We start from the raw sequence: 18,513 nt of genomic DNA on the forward strand, positions 1-18,513 counted from the left end.
GGTAAGTCGAAGCAAAGGCAACACACCAGGGCTATCTTACAGCGTACCACCAATGGGCGTACTCCTTGGAAAAGGACTCAATACTCGCAGCCTCACATTGCGGTTGGATCCGAACATGGTTTCACTTAGGCGCCAGGTGATGGGTACCTAATGCATCCGGAAGTCTCCAGCTGTACGACATCAAAAGTCGGTCTCGTCTTAGGCCGCTTAGGCGGCCACTGCACGCTCCACTACCTGAATTTACCAGGGTAACTGTCATTCGCAGCTGCGCCGAGTTTCTGCTCAAGGCCAAGTCTGCAGTGCCCAAACCCCTCACCCACTCGATCGAAAGCCCTGGTGAGGCCGAAGTTGGTGGTAAAAGTGGTGGTCATTGCTCCATAACTGGTCGGTGAGGATGAGCGAGGCCCAAAGAACCCCAGGCCCACACAACAAATGAGGCCTGAAGAGTCAGATTGAATGGCTGGCCACGTCCAGAATTACAGACAGATCCTCGGGCCCTGGCGAAGAATGCTCCGTCGCCCTGCTGGTTTCTATTGTAACCAATTGGGGGTCGTCATGAGTAAATTCTGGGGCGAGTCCCAGGCTCACGAATGAGCTTTTGGGTAGAGAAGTTCCATATCCCGTACATCACTAGATTATGCCTGATTGTTCCACCACAAATAGTTGACAATGAAATAACCATAGGAAGCCTTTAGGAAGTAGTTCGGTCATGAGCAATCGCAGAATCGTTGTATCCATAGATTTTGGAACGACATACTCAGGTGTCGCTTGGGCTGACACAACTCGGGTAGGTGTTTTCCTGACCTCTCTCGGGGTGAGTTTGCTAATCCTTGCAGCCTGATGTTCAACATGTCTTGACAGAATGGCCCTCGGCCGGCTCTTCGAAGAGCAGTCCCAAAGTACCAACTGAGCTCCGAAGAGTGGCGAATGGGTGGCAGTGGGGATTTCAGATTCCTGAGTCTGCGAAGAGGATCAGGTATTTCAAGCTGTTAGTCTTGCTGTGCCTTCAGTCCATTTGCCGTGTTTGACAAGACCCTTTTAGAAAGCTGGATGATCCAGCCCAGATCACCAAAGAGGGGGAATCGGCAAAAGACCTGACCAAGGTCTATCTATCATGCCTTCATGAGCATTTCGTCAGTCTACTTGAAAAGAGACTATCGCCGAGTGTGGTAAAATCGACACCCATGGACTTTGTCGTCACGGTCCCCGCTATTTGGTCGCCAAAAGCAAAGCAGTCGACGGAGCAGGCCGCAGCCATGGCAGGATTTTGTGGTAATCAGAGGATCCAGCTCATATCAGAACCGGTGGGTTGGATTTTGAGTCGTAGAGGGAAGTGTGTTGCTAACAAATGACAAGGAAGCAGCCGCTTTGTACACCCTCAAGACCCTTAGCCCCTCTACATTACAAGTAGGTCGAAAATTTGTTGTTTGCGATGCGGGAGGCGGCACCGTTGACTTGATCTCTTATCAAGTAACCAAAATAGGCAGAGTTGAAGTAAAAGAAGTCACAGAGGGTACAGGCGGGAAGTGCGGCTCGTCCATGCTGAATATGCGCTTCCGCCGGCATCTGAAACAAACTCATGGAGACAAGTACTGGACTGATGAGAGACTCGTAATAGCTTTGAGTGAGTTCGAGTCGGTAAGATTCCCAAGTTTTTTTTTTTTCCAAGTCAGTTCGCTTAGAGGGATACAGTTCAAGAAGACCTTTTCTCCCAAGGGCGAACCTTTGACTCTCAAAGTTGATCCCAGTCTTGGCCTACGACGGAACCGATATACTATGACACAAGACGATATGAAAACCAAAATCTTTGAGCCCATCATGAAGGATGTTGTGTGTCTTATCAAGGAACAGATCAAGATGGCGGGAGATGGTGTCGCCGCGGTGATTATGGTTGGAGGATTCGGGCAAAGTCGATATTTGAAGTCACGCGTACGTGATGCAATATCCAGCCGAACAGATGTTCTTCAACCAGAAAGCGGCTGGACGGCGGTGGTAAAAGGTGCCGCGATGCATGGGCTCAGTCGATATCAACCCGCAGGCACCCGGGTGGAGGTTGCATCTCGAATTGCAAGACGATCGTACGGTACATGCTTGATGACGAAATACGATATGATGAAACACAACCCTAGAGAAGCGTTCGTATGCATTCTTTCTGGGTAAATTTGGTTGCTGACGGCTATAGGTTCTGGTCGGAAAAGGAGCAAGAAACAGTCGTCTCAGAAATGTGTTGGTTTATTCAGAAGGTATCCTGACTCCTCTCCAAACTTCGTATTCATTGCCACTAACTTTGGAAGGGTGAGTCGTACCCAGAAGGCAAACCGTCACGGATAGAATACCAATGCGATCTCCCGGTAATGCTTGGCCATGTGCCACAAACGGAGATCGATATTTACAGCAACAATAATGATGGGAAAGCTCCCGTCCATCTCGACGAAACAACGCAGCACATCGGAACGCTCTCACTTGACCTAAGAAAGATCCCAGAAGCAGTCAAGAGAACTGCGAAGATCAGGCGCATGGGTTGGCATCGGTACTATTGTCTGAAAGGGGCCATTGAAGCCGTGTACGGGTCAGCGGAGATCACGTACACAGTCAAACTTGGAGGTAAGAAATTCGTAGTGTTTCTGATGTACCAAATGCTAAGCCGCACTCGTCTAGGAATAACACATGACATGATCAGTGTTCGTTATGAACGTTGAGCAAGCAAGAAAGACAAGTTACGAATTCAGACAAGTGTAAAAAGGGGAGATGAGTGTGCGAGATCATATATAGATACCACTATATAGCCTCTGCCGTTCTATGCCAACCATGATAATGAAATGTCGTTTGATGAAGGTATGGATCTGATACCTCCTGTAACACCAGAGAGCTAACCCCTAAATGGTTCTAATTGGTCACGTGATTTCGTGTTTGCCCCACCGTGACCAGTCCCGTCGCGTCGTCCACGTCAAAGGTGCCTGGCTAGTGCCTACCAGGGACCTAACCCACTACTTGACTACTACTTCAGGATGCCAATCTTGATCATTCATCTTTGAAGCAACAAGATACAGCCGCACCCAACGATGCTGCATGCATCATGGCGGCCAATCTGCACTTAAGGGCGGCTGTACCAGATCATGGACAACCGGCCGGTAAAGTCGTTGCTGGCCCTCCTCCATCAACCTTAGCTGCGCAGCTTGTGGAGAATATTTCAGCATCCACGAAATCTTCCAAATCAGATGAGAACAGTGAACTCAAAGGCTTCTTTGCTATTATTCAACGTGTCAAAGATGATCCGACTCTTCTCAAGACACCAGAGGACCGAGTTGAGCACAATCATATGCTTATTTACGTTTACTCAAGAGCTGTTCTTGAAGGAATTCGATTAGATGACCCATTTCTTGACCGAACACAAGTACGGACAGAAGGCCTCAAGGCCATCAGTTTTCTCAGGTTCTCCATCAAAGAAACTCCTGCAGTTTTAAAACATAGAGTGGGTGAGCAAGAGTATATGTTCCGTGGGCGGGAGCCATTATGGGTTTGGCTGCTTCCTCAGCTGCTCAGACTTCTTGGCCATTCCCAGTGTCTTGAACTCACAGAAGCAATAGAAGGCTTCCTCCAGTATACAATGCTAATAATAGCACAAAACTGGATCCTGTGGGATATGGCGCCATCGTTCTTATTCTATCTGCGTACCATCACATCTCGTGAGTAGTTAGCTCGGCTTGGACAATACAGCAACTCACAATCAATTGACAGATATCCTTCAACAGCTTCAAGACCCTCTCCTAATTCCATCAGTGGAAGAGAGTTTCAAGACACTTTCTCTTCCTCCTCAAATTGCTCTCAGCCAATTCGTTGAGAAGGAGTCGCCCTTCACAAGCCAACTTACATATTCTGTTGACCAAATGTCACAAGCGCTGCACCAACTGATCAGCTTTTGCAAAGTGGTGGCATATCCTCTAACAGCTTCAGATGATGCCTTTGATAACGTTACCTCCTTCTCGGAGAGTGTGGTATGGTTGATTGATGTCCTAGGGGACATGCGGGTTATCCAGACCCGGTACGGTAGCAACTTTCCTGCCTCTTCACTTTATGTTCTCCAACTGGCTCAGGAAATTGAGCGAGCACTACTGAGAAGAAAAGGCATCAGCGCTTCTGTTCATAAGAAGGCCATCACTCTCATGGTATTGCTTTGCAGTGAGATCGCGACAAGCCTCAATCCCATGTCAATGCTAGATATTGATGAAGAAACGCGGCATGTATACTGCATGGCTCTAGCTATAATAACAGCAGCTTCTACTGAAAATACGTCGATTTGTCGGTTAGCGGTTTCCGGCATTGTAGATGAGTCTTCAATGTTTTATACTTCCCTGCCTGAAGGGACAGATCTTTGGGTGAGTTACATCCTCCATAATTCATCCGTCAGCAACTAACTCTCAACAAGAGAGTGATACAGACTTTGAGGCAGATTAACTTCAATCCCAGGCCAAAGCTGCTCTCCTCAAACTTACACCCTCTGTGTTTTGAGGATGCTGCAGTGCAAGAGATCATCGAGACCATGGGGCTGAACTACGAGCCTCCCCACACAGGTTCACAAGACCGTCCCAAACGCCGAAAAATAGCACAGACAGACTCTAGCCCTATGGCGGTCCTCATGAGACGTTTGGGTGATGTTATAGGGGTTGTGGATGTGGGTGATGAGTTTCTTGATCTTGAGAATCAGATATTGTTAGTCGTTTCACTGATTTGATCTTCAAATGCTTACTGAAGTAGGGGAGCCTTTCCAAAAGCCGACATATCCCGTCAATGTCTCATGCTTGATTTGCTATCGCGGATATCTTGCGCGGCGGACGGTGGCAACGAGACAATGAATGATGCAAAAGCAGCAGTGGCAGAAACAGCCTGCTACATTTGTGAACACAATGCACCCCCAGTCCGATCAAACCTTCATGGAGCAATCGTGCATAAATCCCGAACGGAGGCACTCTTCACCAAACTGATCCGACTCCCCGCTCTTGCTGAGTCTCGGCGTCCGAGGGTTGCTGCCATGTTGGCTATAAGGAGAGTGATTCTCCACTGTGAAGATACTGAATTGCTTAACCTGGAAACATCTGGGATAGGCCAGTGGTGTCTTCAGTCCTTAAACAGCTCTGTGCGGGAGCTGAGGGTAGCTGCCGGGCGTGTCTTGGCTACCTTCTCTTTGGCCAGGCCAGAGCCCATTCTTTCCAGCATGGTTCTTCCGGCTCGACCAGCAGAAGCCAATGGTATTGGGAACCCACGAGTGAATCAGGCTCAGGCGACCTTCACAGACGGCAATTTCCGGACAAATGTATCAAATGGATCATCTCTTATGAAAACGCAAGATTTGATCTCGCGCAATAGAAAAAACTCGATTGCTTTCCTGAAATCAATCTCAGATAAGAACCAGCCTAATTTGACTGAAACGTTTATCATGGCATGGGGTCAATTAGGAACAGTGGTCTGGGAACACGAACTCAACTTGGTTCTCATCAAGCTTTTGGATTACTTGGGAAGCAACAACAATATCGTGTCAGCTTGCGCCTTCAATGAGCTATTGAACCTAGCTGATGCTCGTCGAGTAACCCCACGCAGGCTTTTCGAGCCTTTCTGGCCAAGCCTAGCATACATGACCACCAAAGACATGGTCCAACGCCCTCAAATGAGCCGGACAATTGCTGAATTGCTACAAGTGTCTGTCAACGAGTTACTCCTCCTCATTCAAACTCACGCACTGCCGTGGCTTGTGCTTGACAAGCAAAAAGACGTTATCCAAAAGATTGCGGAGGCACGGCAGGAGTCCGAGGTTTGGCTACCATTAATCGACCCTGCGAACCTAGCGGCAACTCTGGCCTTGCTCTTGGTTCAAGATACAGACGATATCGCTAGTTTCGCGAAATCTCGCCTCGAAGAATTGTCGACGCATTTTCAAACCGAGCCCCTCGTCAACCTGCTTCAGGTGGAACCAGTGCTCACTGTCATAGAGTTACTTAAAGCTGCCGGCGACGCAGATGAAACAAAAAAGGCACCAGTAAGTCGAACATCGACGCACCTTTGGCGTAAGCTTATGCATTTTCAGGTTCGCAAAGCTTTAGACACCATGGCGAAAATGATGATCCCAGCAAACAAAGAAACCCGAGCTAAGAAGTCGGATCACACTGCCCGGTTTATTCATTCACAACTTCTTGGCCTTATGGCATGTCTCTTCGATGTTATCAATGACCAGAGCCTTCCTGACCCAGAGCGTCGGCGCTACATTCGGGCTATGGAGGAAATGATCAGGGTGTCGAGGGGCTATGCAAGCACCGCCAGACCGCAAGTACGCGCCATAGGTGTCCGGCATTGATTCAATATACTGACTGTATTCTTAGATGTCTGCTTGTTTGCTCTCGACACTGGCACAAGATGCACTTAGAGAAGCAAGTTTCTCATGTTGGGCATCGATGCTCACACACCTTGAGGAGACAGATGTCGAGGCATTATTAGAAACAACATTTTTCGTCGTCACCCGTTACTGGCCCTTCATGAACGAGTCAACAGCTCTTCTAGCGCAGCAAATGCTCAAGTCTCTCGTCGATGAATTTGACCATCTTGTTGCGAAGTACATCGTCAAGCTCCCTTCGCTGAGGCACATTCCAGAGTTGAGGGACATCGAGACAAAGATGGATCAGCATAGACCAGCAACACTCGCGGTTGAAGAGGTTTTGGAAGCTTTCGCTGAGAGAATTTGCCACGAAAACTCCGGTGTTGCCCTTCAAGCATTGACAGAACTGATACCATACCTTCAGGAAAACCAAGCGGCACTTCATACATCTGATATGAGTCTACAGTCAGATATTGGCGTTGTCGCACTTATGCGGTCGCTCCTGGATTGTGCAAGTAAATACAGCGGCTTCCCAGGAGACATAGCGCGCCTATGTACAGAAGCAATGGGCTTAATAGGCTGTCTGGACCCCAGTAAGATCGAAACTGTTAGAGAGCAACGATCAATAGTCATATTGAACAATTTTGCGACGAATGAAGAAACAACGGACTTCGTTCTGTTTCTTCTGGAAGAGGCCCTGGTGCCAGCATTCTTATCCACGACTGATGTTAAGTTCCAGGGATTCTTGTCTTTTGCTATGCAGGAACTCATGGCCAGGTGCGACATCAAAGCTGCTTGTGCCATGGAAAACTCAGGGATGAAAGGTGGAAACGATATCTATCGAAAATGGGTTGCAATGCCGGAAACTGTTCGGGAAGTGGTGGCACCCTTTCTAGCCTCCCGGTATGTCGTTGCTCCAATGCCACACACCGAGATCGAGTATCCGCTCTTTCGTCCTGGCAGGCCCTATCCGAGTTGGCTCAGGGTTTACGTTCTGGACCTTCTACGTAAGGGGCAGACGCCATTTGCTGATTTGATATTCGAGCCTCTGGCGCGTGTCATTCGCGTTAAAGATCTCTCTATTGCCGAATTCATCCTTCCCTATATAGTCCTGCATACTCTTTTAGGGTCTCGGACTACACAGCAAGAAAGGGACGATATTCTCGGAGAACTTCTTGCTATCTTGCAATATCAGCCTGCTGAGACGGCATCGTATCAGGAGAAGGAGGATATGCGGCGATACTGTCATGTAGGCTTCAGAATCCCTTACCCTTGTGACAAGAACTAACTGTTTGTTAGCTTGTATTTCGCGTTGTAGACTACGCAATGAGATGGATGCAAACTAGGCGAGCAGCCGGTCGCCTCACTGAAACTGACAGGGAGAGGCTAGCTCAAGTGCAGGAAGCTCTCGATCTGATCCCAGCCGAACTCATAGCACAAAGGGCTGTCGATTGCAATGAATACGCACGTGCTCTTTTTCATTTAGAGCAACATGCCCATAAAATGGAACAGAGGAAGAAAGAACCAGGGGAGCGTACCCGTCTCTTACAAAAACTTCAAGATATCTATGCCAATGTCGATGAGCCTGATGGCCTTGATGGAATTTCAGCTCATTTGCAAGTTCTTGACATAAACCAACAGATTCTGAGTCATCGCAAAGCAGGCAGGTGGACTGCTGTTCAGAACTGGTACGAGATGCAACTCGCTGAGAACCCTGACAACACGGATATCCAGATCGAGTTGCTTCATTGCCTGAAGCAGGCTGGTCAGCACGGTAAGCTACTTCAGTCTTTTGTCCCGACACAAGCTAATTTCTTGACAGAAGGATTGTTGAATCACATCGAGGGTATGCACACCGATGCATCAACGGACAACAAGATCATGCCTTACGCAGTAGAGGCGGCATGGGTTACAGGAAGGTGGGAGAGCCTTACCAAATTCGCTCAACGGTTTCGCGGTGACCCTATTGAAGACTTCAACATCTCGATTGCCACCCTTTTCGAAAAGCTGAGGGCCAAAGACAAGCCTAAAGAGCTCATTAAGATAATGAAGGATATAAGAGTCAAAATTTCATCATCGATGAACGCCGCATCCACCTCATCGCTACAAGCCTGTCATGACCTCCTTCTTAAATCACATGTTCTTACGGACGTGGAAATCATAATAGGAACAAAAGCGGGTGACGAAGTCGCACGCCAAACAACAGCAGCCCTCCTAGAACGGAGACTCGAAATTATAGGTGCTTACATGAACGAAAAGCAATATCTTCTTGGTATTCGCCGTGCCACCATGGAGTTGACTAGGTAAGATCCATTGTACAAGAGCTGTCAACGGCCCATATACTCACCAGCACAGACCTACATTCACGGACCTAGACATTTCTGGGCTATGGCTCTCGAGTGCACGCCTAGCCCGGAAGTCAAACTCGCTTCACCAGTCTTTCAACGCTATTCTCCACGCTTCGAAGCTAGGCGATGATGCGGCTACTATTGAGAATGCCAAGCTTCTTTGGAGAGAAGATCAGCACCGAAAGGCAATACAGGTTTTGCAGGGAGCAATCAAGAGCAACAAGTTCATGACACAAACAGGGACAGCAAACAGCACAAGTTCAAGCAAGTTGAGTCCACAACAGAAGCTCTTGACGGCTAGGGCGCAGCTGCTGCTTGCCAAATGGCTTGATAGCGCCGGGCAGACACATGCCGGTGCATTGCGTGAAAAATATCAGCAGCCGCCCAAGACCTTCTCGACTTGGGAAAAGGGGCATTATTATCTTGGCCGTCATTACAAGAAGATCCTCGAAGCTGAAAAGCCGCTCAAAGCCGATGACCAGAGCGATAACTACATCACCGGCGAAGTCGCTAGACTCGTCATCGAGAACTATGTCCGTTCACTTAACTCAGGCACCAAATATCTTTACCAGACTCTCCCACGAATTTTAACTCTCTGGCTTGACCTTGGTGCCCAAGTAGACAAGGCACCAGAAGGCAAAGCATCGCTTTCTCGCGAGCTTCACCGAAGACGCGTTGAGCAACTCAATCTTTTGCACTCTTTCCTTGACAAATACATCCATAGGCTGCCGGCGTATATCTTTTATACAGCTTTGCCACAGATTGTTGCCCGCATTGCCCACCCAAACTCGAGCGTTTTTGACCGGCTGACACACATCATTGCCAAGGTCGTGGAAGCTCATCCTCGGCAAGCGCTTTGGAGCCTTATTGGCATCATGACTACAAGACAAGTGTCAGAAAGAAAGGCACGAGGCACCCAGATCCTTCAAACACTCAGGAACATATCGAAGAAAGTTGAGGGCTCTACGACCGATTTCAAACACCTGCTCAGGATGGGAGAGAAATTAGCCGAACAGCTGCTTCTTGCATGCCAAAACGGAGACTTCCGGGGCAACAAGACTGTTCATGCCAGCCTGGGTAAAGATCTTCGATTCAATCATAAATGCACACCATGTCCGTTGGTCGTGCCTGTCGAGAGCTCTTTGACGGCAACGTTACCGGCTGTGTCAGAGTATGTTAAAAAGCACAAGGCGTTTTCTAGAGATGTTGTTACGATTGACTCCTTTCTGGACGATGTGCTCGTGCTGAGCTCGCTGGCTAAGCCAAGACGGCTTACGACACGAGGGAGTGATGGCAAAAGCTACATGCTTCTGATCAAGCCCAAAGATGACTTGCGAACTGACCAGCGTCTTATGGAATTCAATGGATTGATCAATCGGTCGTTGAAACGAGATGCGGAATCCAGCCGGAGACAGCTTTACATTCGAACATATGCTGTAACGCCACTCAATGAAGAGTGCGGAATCATCGAATGGGTTCCAGGAATCAAAACGATGCGAGACATTCTCATCAACCTTTATGCTTCCCGAAAGATTTACCCCGACTACACGGTTCTTAAGCAATTCATGGATGAAGCATGTTTATCAGACGGCAAAACCAGGATATTTACTGATGAGGTCCTGGGGAGATTTCCTCCGGTACTTCAGCTGTGGTTCACGCAACAGTTCCCTAGTCCGTCAACGTGGTTTGCTGCGCGCTTAAAATATACACGGTCGTGTGCTGTCATGTCCATGGTAGGCACCATCCTAGGGCTTGGCGATAGACATGGCGAGAACGTGAATTTGGAGGAGGGTAATGGTGGAGTATTCCATGTCGATTTCAATTGTCTCTTTGACAAGGGCCTGACATTTGCCAAACCTGAAAGAGTGCCGTTCCGCCTTACCCACAACATGGTGGCTGCGATGGGTATATATGGTTATGAAGGACCATTTCGCAAGTCTTGCGAGCTGACTCTGGGCATTCTTCGTCAGCAAGAGGAGACTCTAATGACAATTCTCGAGGCGTTCATCTACGATCCAACGCTGGATCTACAAAAGGAGAAACGGGCACATCGGCGAGGAGATGTGGGCGTCAAGCTACAGCCTCAAAGCGTTGTAGACAGTATCAAGCGCAAAGTCAGGGGTTTGCTTCCAACTGAAAGCATTCCTTTGGGCGTTGAGGGTCAGGTGGAGGAATTGATCAAACAAGCGGTTGATCCAAGAAATTTGGCTGCAATGTATATAGGCTGGTGTCCGTTCCTGTAATCCAGAACAAAGAGAGAAATACGTCAGGAGGGCAAGTTACGGGTGAAAAGGGCAAGAAAAGCTTAGAATTAGGTAGTTCGCGCTTACAACAATTGGCAGCTATTCACCAGATGAAAAAGGAAGAAAAATCTCAGGCCATTCTATTTGTTTGCTACCTTATTCCTTTATTTCATTTTCTTTCTTTATTTAGCAACGTTGATAATTACCTTATTGGTTGTAACCTTCCACAGGTAAGGTAGGTATCGTTTCAGGCGGCAATCTGGGGAGGAAGGAGCCATGTCACCACTCCTGCCTGCATGCTGGGGACGCGTTGGTCGCGTGCAATACACCGCACCCTACCTTACCTACTACCTAACCTACCATAAGGTACCCTACCATTCCTTACCATACTACTACCGTACATCCCCAACGCTGAGCTGGCAGCACTTCCCACCTTCATTTACTCATCTCACCTTATCGCACTTTTTCTGCTTTGTTTTTATTCACAGAGCGCCATAAGTGAAAGGAGCTCGCGTAACATATATAATCTCTCGTCCCTTTTACGAAAAAGAGATTTTCTTGTTCCTGTATCAGTCTTTCCAACAGCCATTTTCTTTTACCCACTTCCGTGCGAACGCGCAGCGCAACAAGCTACCTACCTACCTACCTACCTTACCTGAGGTATCCAAAGCCAAAGCATCCTTTGCATTACCACTCTATTCGACGCTCAGTTTTTTGTGCCATACCTTTTGCTGCCGCCAAGATGGGTGAATATCGTATCGGTGAGGCCCCAAAATATCCCCGTTCTTCATGATCGCGTTACGCTGCAGCGCCTTTGTTGTCTGCTCTGTTGCCGCAGTTCGCTCACATTGCATTAGAGTTATCCCCCAACAACCGTGCCACGTGCAAGGACACTGAGTGCAAGAAGAACGGTGACAAAGTTGCCAAAGGCACCCTGCGGTTTGGTACCTATGTCGTCATCCAGGAGCACGGAGGCTGGACATGGAAACATTGGTAAGTATCTGCAGCTCATCAGCTATACTGATAGTAGATCGCTAATAGCGAGGTACCTATCAGGGGATGTGTCTCTGGCCAACAGCTAGAGAATGTCCGTGAACTGTGCCAGCAAGGTGATGGCTCTTTCGATTGTGACCTCATCGATGGTTACGATGAGCTTGTGTGAGTTTTGGCATCCTGTTTCTATCCTTGTTGCTCTGACATTGATAGCGACCACCCTGAAGTGCAAGAGAAGGTCCGCCGCTGTATCAACCAGGGCTTCATTGACCCTGAGGATTTCAAAGGGGTATGTATAGAGATCGATATCACGGGCTACAGTGATTGACATCATTCAGGACCCAGAGAAGAACAAGCTTGGTGAGAAGGGTATTCACTTGACTGCAGCACAGAAGAAGAAGAAAGAGGCCGCTGAAGCTGTGAGTCCTGAACATGAATACAAACTGTCAATGATTCTAACCCCGTTCAGGCCGCCACCAACGATGGAGAGAAGCCCAAGGCCAAAGGCAAGCGTGGACGCAAGAAGGCCGCTGATGATGAGGAGGATGAGGACGAGCCGCAGCCCAAGAAGGCTCGAACATCCAAGGCTGCCAAGGCGGATGAGGGGGAGAAGCCCGCTGCTAAGCCGGCCCGTGGCCGCAAAGCCGCAAAGGTCAAGGATGATAGTGAGAATGAGACTGCTGCATCTGCTCCTGCTCCAGCTCCTGTTCCTGCTCCTACCCAGAGAGGGCGCAGAACTTCAGCTCAGAAGCCAAAGGAGGAACCCGATGCTGAGGAGAACCCTGTTCCTGTCAGAAAGGGACGAAAGGCTGCCACTAAGAAGGTCAAGAACGAAAGCGATGATGAAGTTCCCGCTCCTGCTCCTGCTCCTTCCAAGAGAGGACGCAGAACTTCGGCTCAGAAGCCAAAGGAGGAATCCGATGCTGAGGAGAAACCTGTTCCTGTCAGAAAGGGACGAAAGGCTGCTACCAAGAAGGCGGCTGCCCCTGAGGAGGAAGATGCTGTGGTTGAGGAAGAGGAGCAAGAGAAGGCCGCGCCGAGAACCAAAGCTCGCCGCGGACGCTCCAGCAAAGCTTGATTGACGCTTTCGTTTCCGACACCGGGTACAGCATGAGTGCCTAAGCTGTGTAGATTGCACAGAAGCTTGTGATATTTTCATATGCCGTCATTGTTGAGATATTGGGATCGGGTCACTGAAGGATGGTTACACTTTGTTGAAAAGTCTTTGCGATTACTATGACTAGTGGGCATGGATCATTTCGTGGAAGTGGATGGTTTAGCTATGCATACACGATAATCAGGGCAAGCGATAATTGAGACGTTCTATCATTGAGGGTCCGTGACGTGGGCGGCTCTGACAAGAAGTTTTTGTTGAACCAATCATGGACCTTGAACTCAAGAGAACCGGTGGCAGAGGTCAGCAGACATGTATAAACTACTGTTAGTGTATTTAGTAGATTGCAGCTCCGCCAACTTCGCATTCACGTCAAACTGAAATAGCAACTGAGAATGGGCCATGCATGATGCTGCCCAGGTGCCAAGTGCCAGGTGCCAGGTGCCAGGTGCCAGGCTTCTTTGACTCAAATCCACAATGGAAACTAACAGACGAATATTCGGGCTGTCCAGTGGGTGGATAATCTCATGCAGGTCCCATCAAGGAGCATTTGCTCAGCTGCCGTCAGGATAAGACATGGACTGGCTAGGTATGTAGGCTGGCTGGCGTTTGTTCCCCACAGACGGCGTGTTTGCGGCTGCGGAGAGCGAGGGGCAGAAAAGCATCCATTGCATCCATCGAGATGACGTTACTCGGAATGACGTCGTCGATGCATCACACATCACGATGCTGAATCACTGTTGACTGCCTACAGCGGGGTCCCAACACGATGGAATATAAATAAACTTCTCTGCACTCAACAGATATTCGCCTTCTTCATCCTCAAGCATCAACCACAGCCCAACCTCAAAGACACCTCAAGCACTTCAACACCACCAGACATCACAATGCCTCGCAACGGAGACGGTTCTTCTGACAACGGCCCTTTTGAGGCTGCCGACCACAACATCGCCCACGGTGTTGGCAAGCCCGACGTGAGTCTATTCATTCAAATCATCATCTCGTTTATGTTGTGTCTTTGCCTGACTGACCTACTCACTCCAGTCTGACCGTGTCGACCGCGCTGACAAGACCGCTGGCCTCCCCGAGGGCAAGGACGAGCATGGCCAAGGTCTCCAGGACGCTCCCGCCAGCGGAGGCCAGAGCCAGGGCATCAAGCAGGGCGGGGATGTTGGACAGGGCAACTAGAAGCAAAAGTCTTGATATCTGAGAGGGAATGAGAGAACAGAACAGAGGATGAAAGATACCTAATGACTGCATGGGAAAGTGAGTCAACAACGACCACAACGAAGTGAATACAATGAAAAGAACTACAACAAATGTTTGTGAGTTCCATGGTATTGATGCTGTGATTGATGTCGGCGAATACGTGAACTCGCCAAGTCTGTAAGTCATCCCCCCGCAATGATGCCCCTGCATACAAACTGAGTCTGGTCTAGGATGGAAGCTCATGACCAAAGATCAGTGTGACCAATTGGTGTCGATGCGGGCCTTGCAAGGTCTTCACGGATGTGAACAAATTTGAATTACACATCAACAATTCCAATGGGTCGATCGTCCAAGTTTTTGTTACACGATCCAGGTCCATTCGGTATCATTGCAGTGCTCTCGGCCAATTGAGTTTCAGATGGAGGAACCTTACTCCCAGAAAAGCCTAATCCAACATTGATCTGCAAGACATCGAGATTGAAGAGATAACCAGCGGGGAAATCGTTTTCAACCACAGTCACACAATATAATCTACAACAACAGAGCACGCTGTAACAATAAAACACGAGTGGATCTTCAGGTTCACTTCATCGGTCTGGTGGTCTAGTGGTATGATTCTCGCTTAGGGAAAACCCTACAGCATAGCTTGCGAGAGGTCCCGGGTTCAATCCCCGGCCAGACCCTTATCTTTTGGTGTTTCATTCATGTTGCGTTTTGCTTTTGTGTATTATCATGTATGTATGTTCCTTATTGTTACTTACTACTGACTGATACGATAACTGCCTTCTTTTTAATATTACAGTTTTTAAAAACTGGGTATTATAGTTTAGGCTTTATATTTAAGCCTCTGCTTATGCTTTTATGTCTATCAAGCTTTAATTATATTATAACTTTATATATCCCTTATTAATAGCCGCTAATACTCCAGGAATAAGTTATATATTTAAGATATTAACTCACCTTGTCTTGAATCTGTTGCGTGATAAATTACTTATAAAATGCAGCTAAAGTTGACCCTTCCCTTTACGGATTAGAGTGGCTGCTCATTGTATGATTCGTTGAGCTTAAATCAGCCTTATTTCACAATCCCAGTGCAGGTAAATAAATGATGCCATGTGTTAGACTACGGAAATAAAGGCATATACCAGATAATTACTAAAGAGAAGTTTTCTTATGCATTGATTACCATGTAGCCCAAACTCACTTTACCTCTTATCCTCACGACACAAGTAACAACAGCCCTTAATGGTTATTCCCTCGCGTCTTGATTCATGGCCACCTCTCGTCGCTATCAGTCTCATCAATAGGATCGTCGTGTGAACGTTCGTCTCTTTCTTTTGCTCCCGTCGCCCTTGTTCTTCTCTTTCTTCTTGTCTGTGTGTGCGCTTTGATTTTTGTCTTCTTTATTATTGTTCCTGGCGCATCTCTTCGACATGCGGTGCGTTGAGGACGAGGCATTGCTGTTGCCGACTAGTTCAGGCATGAGTCGTGTCCAATCTTGAATTCTTCTCTCGGCATCATTCTTGTGCCGCTGCTCCTTAGCTCTATAGTAGATCATATCCTCAACTGACGAGGCCTCCTGTTCGCCATAAAAGACACGTGGTTCTCCCATATAACTGTAATAGGTGTTGGGCTGGTAATGAGCGTAGAAAGGGCCTGGCAGTGCTTGTCCTACGCCGTGGCTCTGTGAGTGTGTGCCGTCAAGCTATGTACACGATCAGTAAGGGATCTCAAGATATCGACTACTTGACTGTCAACTTACAACATTGGTATCATCCTGGGGTTTGCAGAAATATCCAACAAGCTGCGCGTTGACCCTCAGAGCAGGCTGGCAATCACAGTCACAGGTGCAGCATGGAGCGCCTGGATCACAACTCCAATCAGACAAGGATCTCAAGCTTGTGGTCTCCCAGCAGACATCAGGTCTGTTCAAAGCATGCCTAGTTCTGAATGCTCGTTCTGGGAAGTTTTCGAAAAACTGGTTTTGTGTTGTGCTAATAAGATAAGGCATTCTGACCCAATCGTCGATGTCTGCAACTCTCTGTGTCATGTTGAGATGAGTGATGTCTTCAGTAAAGTACAGCATGTACGGGAAGAGATAGAGCAAGAAAGGGAAGTCAAGTTAATAAAAGCATTTATACAAATGATTGGAATCTGACATCATGCTACAAGTACATATTTTCTATACTTTCAACACAATATTAAGAACAAGCACATATGCTGTGCAACCATAAGCATTCTTCTTGGATCAAAGAGCCTTGCCAAAAAGCCCGTTAGCATAAAATTACACAACGAGCACTACGGCAGGCTGCCAGAAACTTGCTGCGCTTGATGTAGCTACCCTTATGTGTTCAATAGAGCTTCCTGATCTCTAAACAAACAAGCAAAATGCTCATCCGCCGCTGATACTTTCTGTATAACAATGCCCCATGCCCTCAAGTGAAAGAAAAACGATTGCCAACCCAAATATGTACCAAACGCCTGAGATACTGCGCCATAAAATGCTGCTTGTGGAAGGTGATAGATACAACCACATTTGTTTGTTGCTTGACAAGTCGACCTAACGCAACTTCAAATCAACTTCCGATAGTTTGAGGCCTTTCAGTGTTTGCTGAATGGGAAATCCCTGACATGGTTTGACGTCCCAATGCGCTCGTTGAAATTTATGATGTACTGGAGATAGATGCCCCTTCGCGGAGATTCGTCCGTAACTCAGCTAGGTCATCCATGCCCTCAAGACTTCCTTTGCGGCCCCAGTTCTTGGGCTTCCTTTTGAGGAATGCGCCAACTGCTCCCAGGTAACCCTCATGACGGAGGAAGTATGCTTGCTTCTCCCCCTTACTCCAGAACTTGATGGCATAGCTTAGTGTGTTAATGGTCTGACGATGGCCTCTGATGAAAGAGCCACCGAAATAAATATTGGATAGGTTGTGAATTTGGGACTGCAGGTAGGCGATCTGTCCAATATTGTTTGAGATGGCGTACAGGAGAGACCTTGAAACATCTGCGCTGTTGAAGGATGCGTCTTCCGGCGTAGCAGATCTGCCATCTTCGGCTGCTGATTCAGCCTCTCTCTTCATACGAAAAACTTTACCAAAGGACGAAGCGATTGTTGTGCTCTTGAGTCCTATCTTGCCATAGTCTGTTCCATAGATGTCGCCAACTAGCATATCGACGTTGGCATTGTCGCCGTGAGCGGCTTGCTCAAGCATCTCGTCAAAAGTTCGCGCGCCAGTGAGCAGAGACAAGAGACCCCAGAGAGTACCACCACCGAGTGATGTACCTCCGACTCGCTGATATGATCTTGGCCCAGTGACCTTGAGGAATGAGACGCCTGAGCCGATATTTACGAGCAGATAAGGATATATATTATCTTGTGGCACGACGAAGTGCATGGGATCTGTTTCGGAGTAGGTAAAGACCTCGCGGGGGATTTCGGTTATAAAAAAGTCGAGTCCTAGAAAAACTATCAGCTCAAACGTTCTTGATAGCGAATAGAGCTGCTCACCAATGATGAGACATTCCATCTCATCCTCTTGCGATACGTCCACTTCAAGTGCGGCTCGAATTTTGTCATAATACTTGTACGCGCCACCACCAGTCGCCATCACACACAACTCTCCCGGTTGTGAGCCATTGACAAGTTGGTTATCACGCAGATGTCGCATAAACTCCACACAGTCATCAATGCGATCTGTTTCGAAGCTTTGAAAGTTCAGTCGGCCGCCGGGATCCGTAGAATCAACTTCGCGCGAGAAGTAAACGAGTTTTATAAGCGATCCGCCAATCTACAATGACACTCGCCACGTCAGCCATCGCTCCCCTTCTTGTGATTCAGAACGGATATACGTACGTCAATCGCAATATGGCTCACAATCGCAGTGTGGTATGGCAACCGGATGTCGCTCGTTTCGGGGTGCGTCGGGCTCATTCGGCCGTTATGAGCTGCAGCACCGCCCGCGCTTGCGCCAGAGGTAGAGGCTGGCGTCGCCGTATCGGGGTCGACGATGAAAGCGCCTTTGACATTAATTCTGACACTGCCAGGGCGGATGATGGTGCTGTCTATTTCATCGGTCGACGTCATGGTACGGCGGCGCTTGTGGTCCAAAGGATGCGCCGGAGCTTGTAGTTCTTGTGCAATCGCATCTTCGTGTTCCGAGACGGGAGTCATTGTGTGATTATGTCTCTCGTGCCACGCTCGATTGACTTTCGAGAGGATGGAGGGGGTAATTTAGTAGATAG

The 18,513-nt window shown here is 48.2% G+C and overlaps 5 protein-coding genes and 1 non-coding gene across 6 annotated transcripts; 4 read left to right on the top strand and 2 right to left on the bottom strand.

The window, feature by feature from the left end:
* Nucleotides 1–709: 709 nt before the first annotated feature.
* J7337_008334 (uncharacterized protein) lies at nucleotides 710–10,955 on the top strand (the record flags this gene model as incomplete). The annotated part of the gene is made up of 18 exons (XM_044825954.1): nucleotides 710–787; nucleotides 837–976; nucleotides 1,043–1,304; nucleotides 1,357–1,638; nucleotides 1,693–2,078; nucleotides 2,183–2,243; nucleotides 2,295–2,604; nucleotides 2,659–2,681; nucleotides 3,008–3,686; nucleotides 3,739–4,166; nucleotides 4,363–4,376; nucleotides 4,468–4,710; nucleotides 4,756–6,031; nucleotides 6,080–6,319; nucleotides 6,372–7,613; nucleotides 7,664–8,138; nucleotides 8,187–8,667; nucleotides 8,720–10,955. The coding sequence occupies 18 exons, from the start codon at nucleotides 710–712 to the stop codon at nucleotides 10,953–10,955; spliced, it is 8,856 nt and encodes a 2,951-aa protein (XP_044678871.1).
* Nucleotides 10,956–11,697: 742 nt separating this feature from the next.
* On the top strand, nucleotides 11,698–13,026 carry J7337_008335 (uncharacterized protein; the record flags this gene model as incomplete). Its single annotated transcript, XM_044825955.1, has 6 exons — nucleotides 11,698–11,716; nucleotides 11,765–11,948; nucleotides 11,997–12,113; nucleotides 12,162–12,237; nucleotides 12,287–12,367; nucleotides 12,418–13,026. 6 exons carry the CDS (start codon nucleotides 11,698–11,700, stop codon nucleotides 13,024–13,026), a joined length of 1,086 nt encoding a protein of 361 aa, XP_044678872.1.
* A 923-nt stretch (nucleotides 13,027–13,949) lies between these two features.
* Nucleotides 13,950–14,250, top strand: J7337_008336 (uncharacterized protein; the record flags this gene model as incomplete). Its single annotated transcript, XM_044825956.1, has 2 exons — nucleotides 13,950–14,036; nucleotides 14,107–14,250. The coding sequence occupies 2 exons, from the start codon at nucleotides 13,950–13,952 to the stop codon at nucleotides 14,248–14,250; spliced, it is 231 nt and encodes a 76-aa protein (XP_044678873.1).
* Nucleotides 14,251–14,863: 613 nt separating this feature from the next.
* J7337_008337 lies at nucleotides 14,864–14,954 on the top strand. Its single transcript has one exon. It is a non-coding gene; the product is annotated as a tRNA-Pro (tRNA).
* A 617-nt stretch (nucleotides 14,955–15,571) lies between these two features.
* J7337_008338 (uncharacterized protein) lies at nucleotides 15,572–16,321 on the bottom strand (the record flags this gene model as incomplete). The annotated part of the gene is made up of 2 exons (XM_044825957.1): nucleotides 15,572–15,976; nucleotides 16,034–16,321. The coding sequence occupies 2 exons, from the start codon at nucleotides 16,319–16,321 to the stop codon at nucleotides 15,572–15,574; spliced, it is 693 nt and encodes a 230-aa protein (XP_044678874.1).
* Nucleotides 16,322–16,934: 613 nt separating this feature from the next.
* J7337_008339 (uncharacterized protein) lies at nucleotides 16,935–18,442 on the bottom strand (the record flags this gene model as incomplete). Its single annotated transcript, XM_044825958.1, has 2 exons — nucleotides 16,935–18,059; nucleotides 18,125–18,442. 2 exons carry the CDS (start codon nucleotides 18,440–18,442, stop codon nucleotides 16,935–16,937), a joined length of 1,443 nt encoding a protein of 480 aa, XP_044678875.1.
* Between the last annotated feature and the right edge of the window lie 71 nt (nucleotides 18,443–18,513).

This window comes from Fusarium musae, chromosome 6 (genome assembly GCF_019915245.1).
Source record: "Fusarium musae strain F31 chromosome 6, whole genome shotgun sequence".
NCBI classification, from domain to species: Eukaryota; Fungi; Ascomycota; class Sordariomycetes; order Hypocreales; family Nectriaceae; genus Fusarium; species Fusarium musae.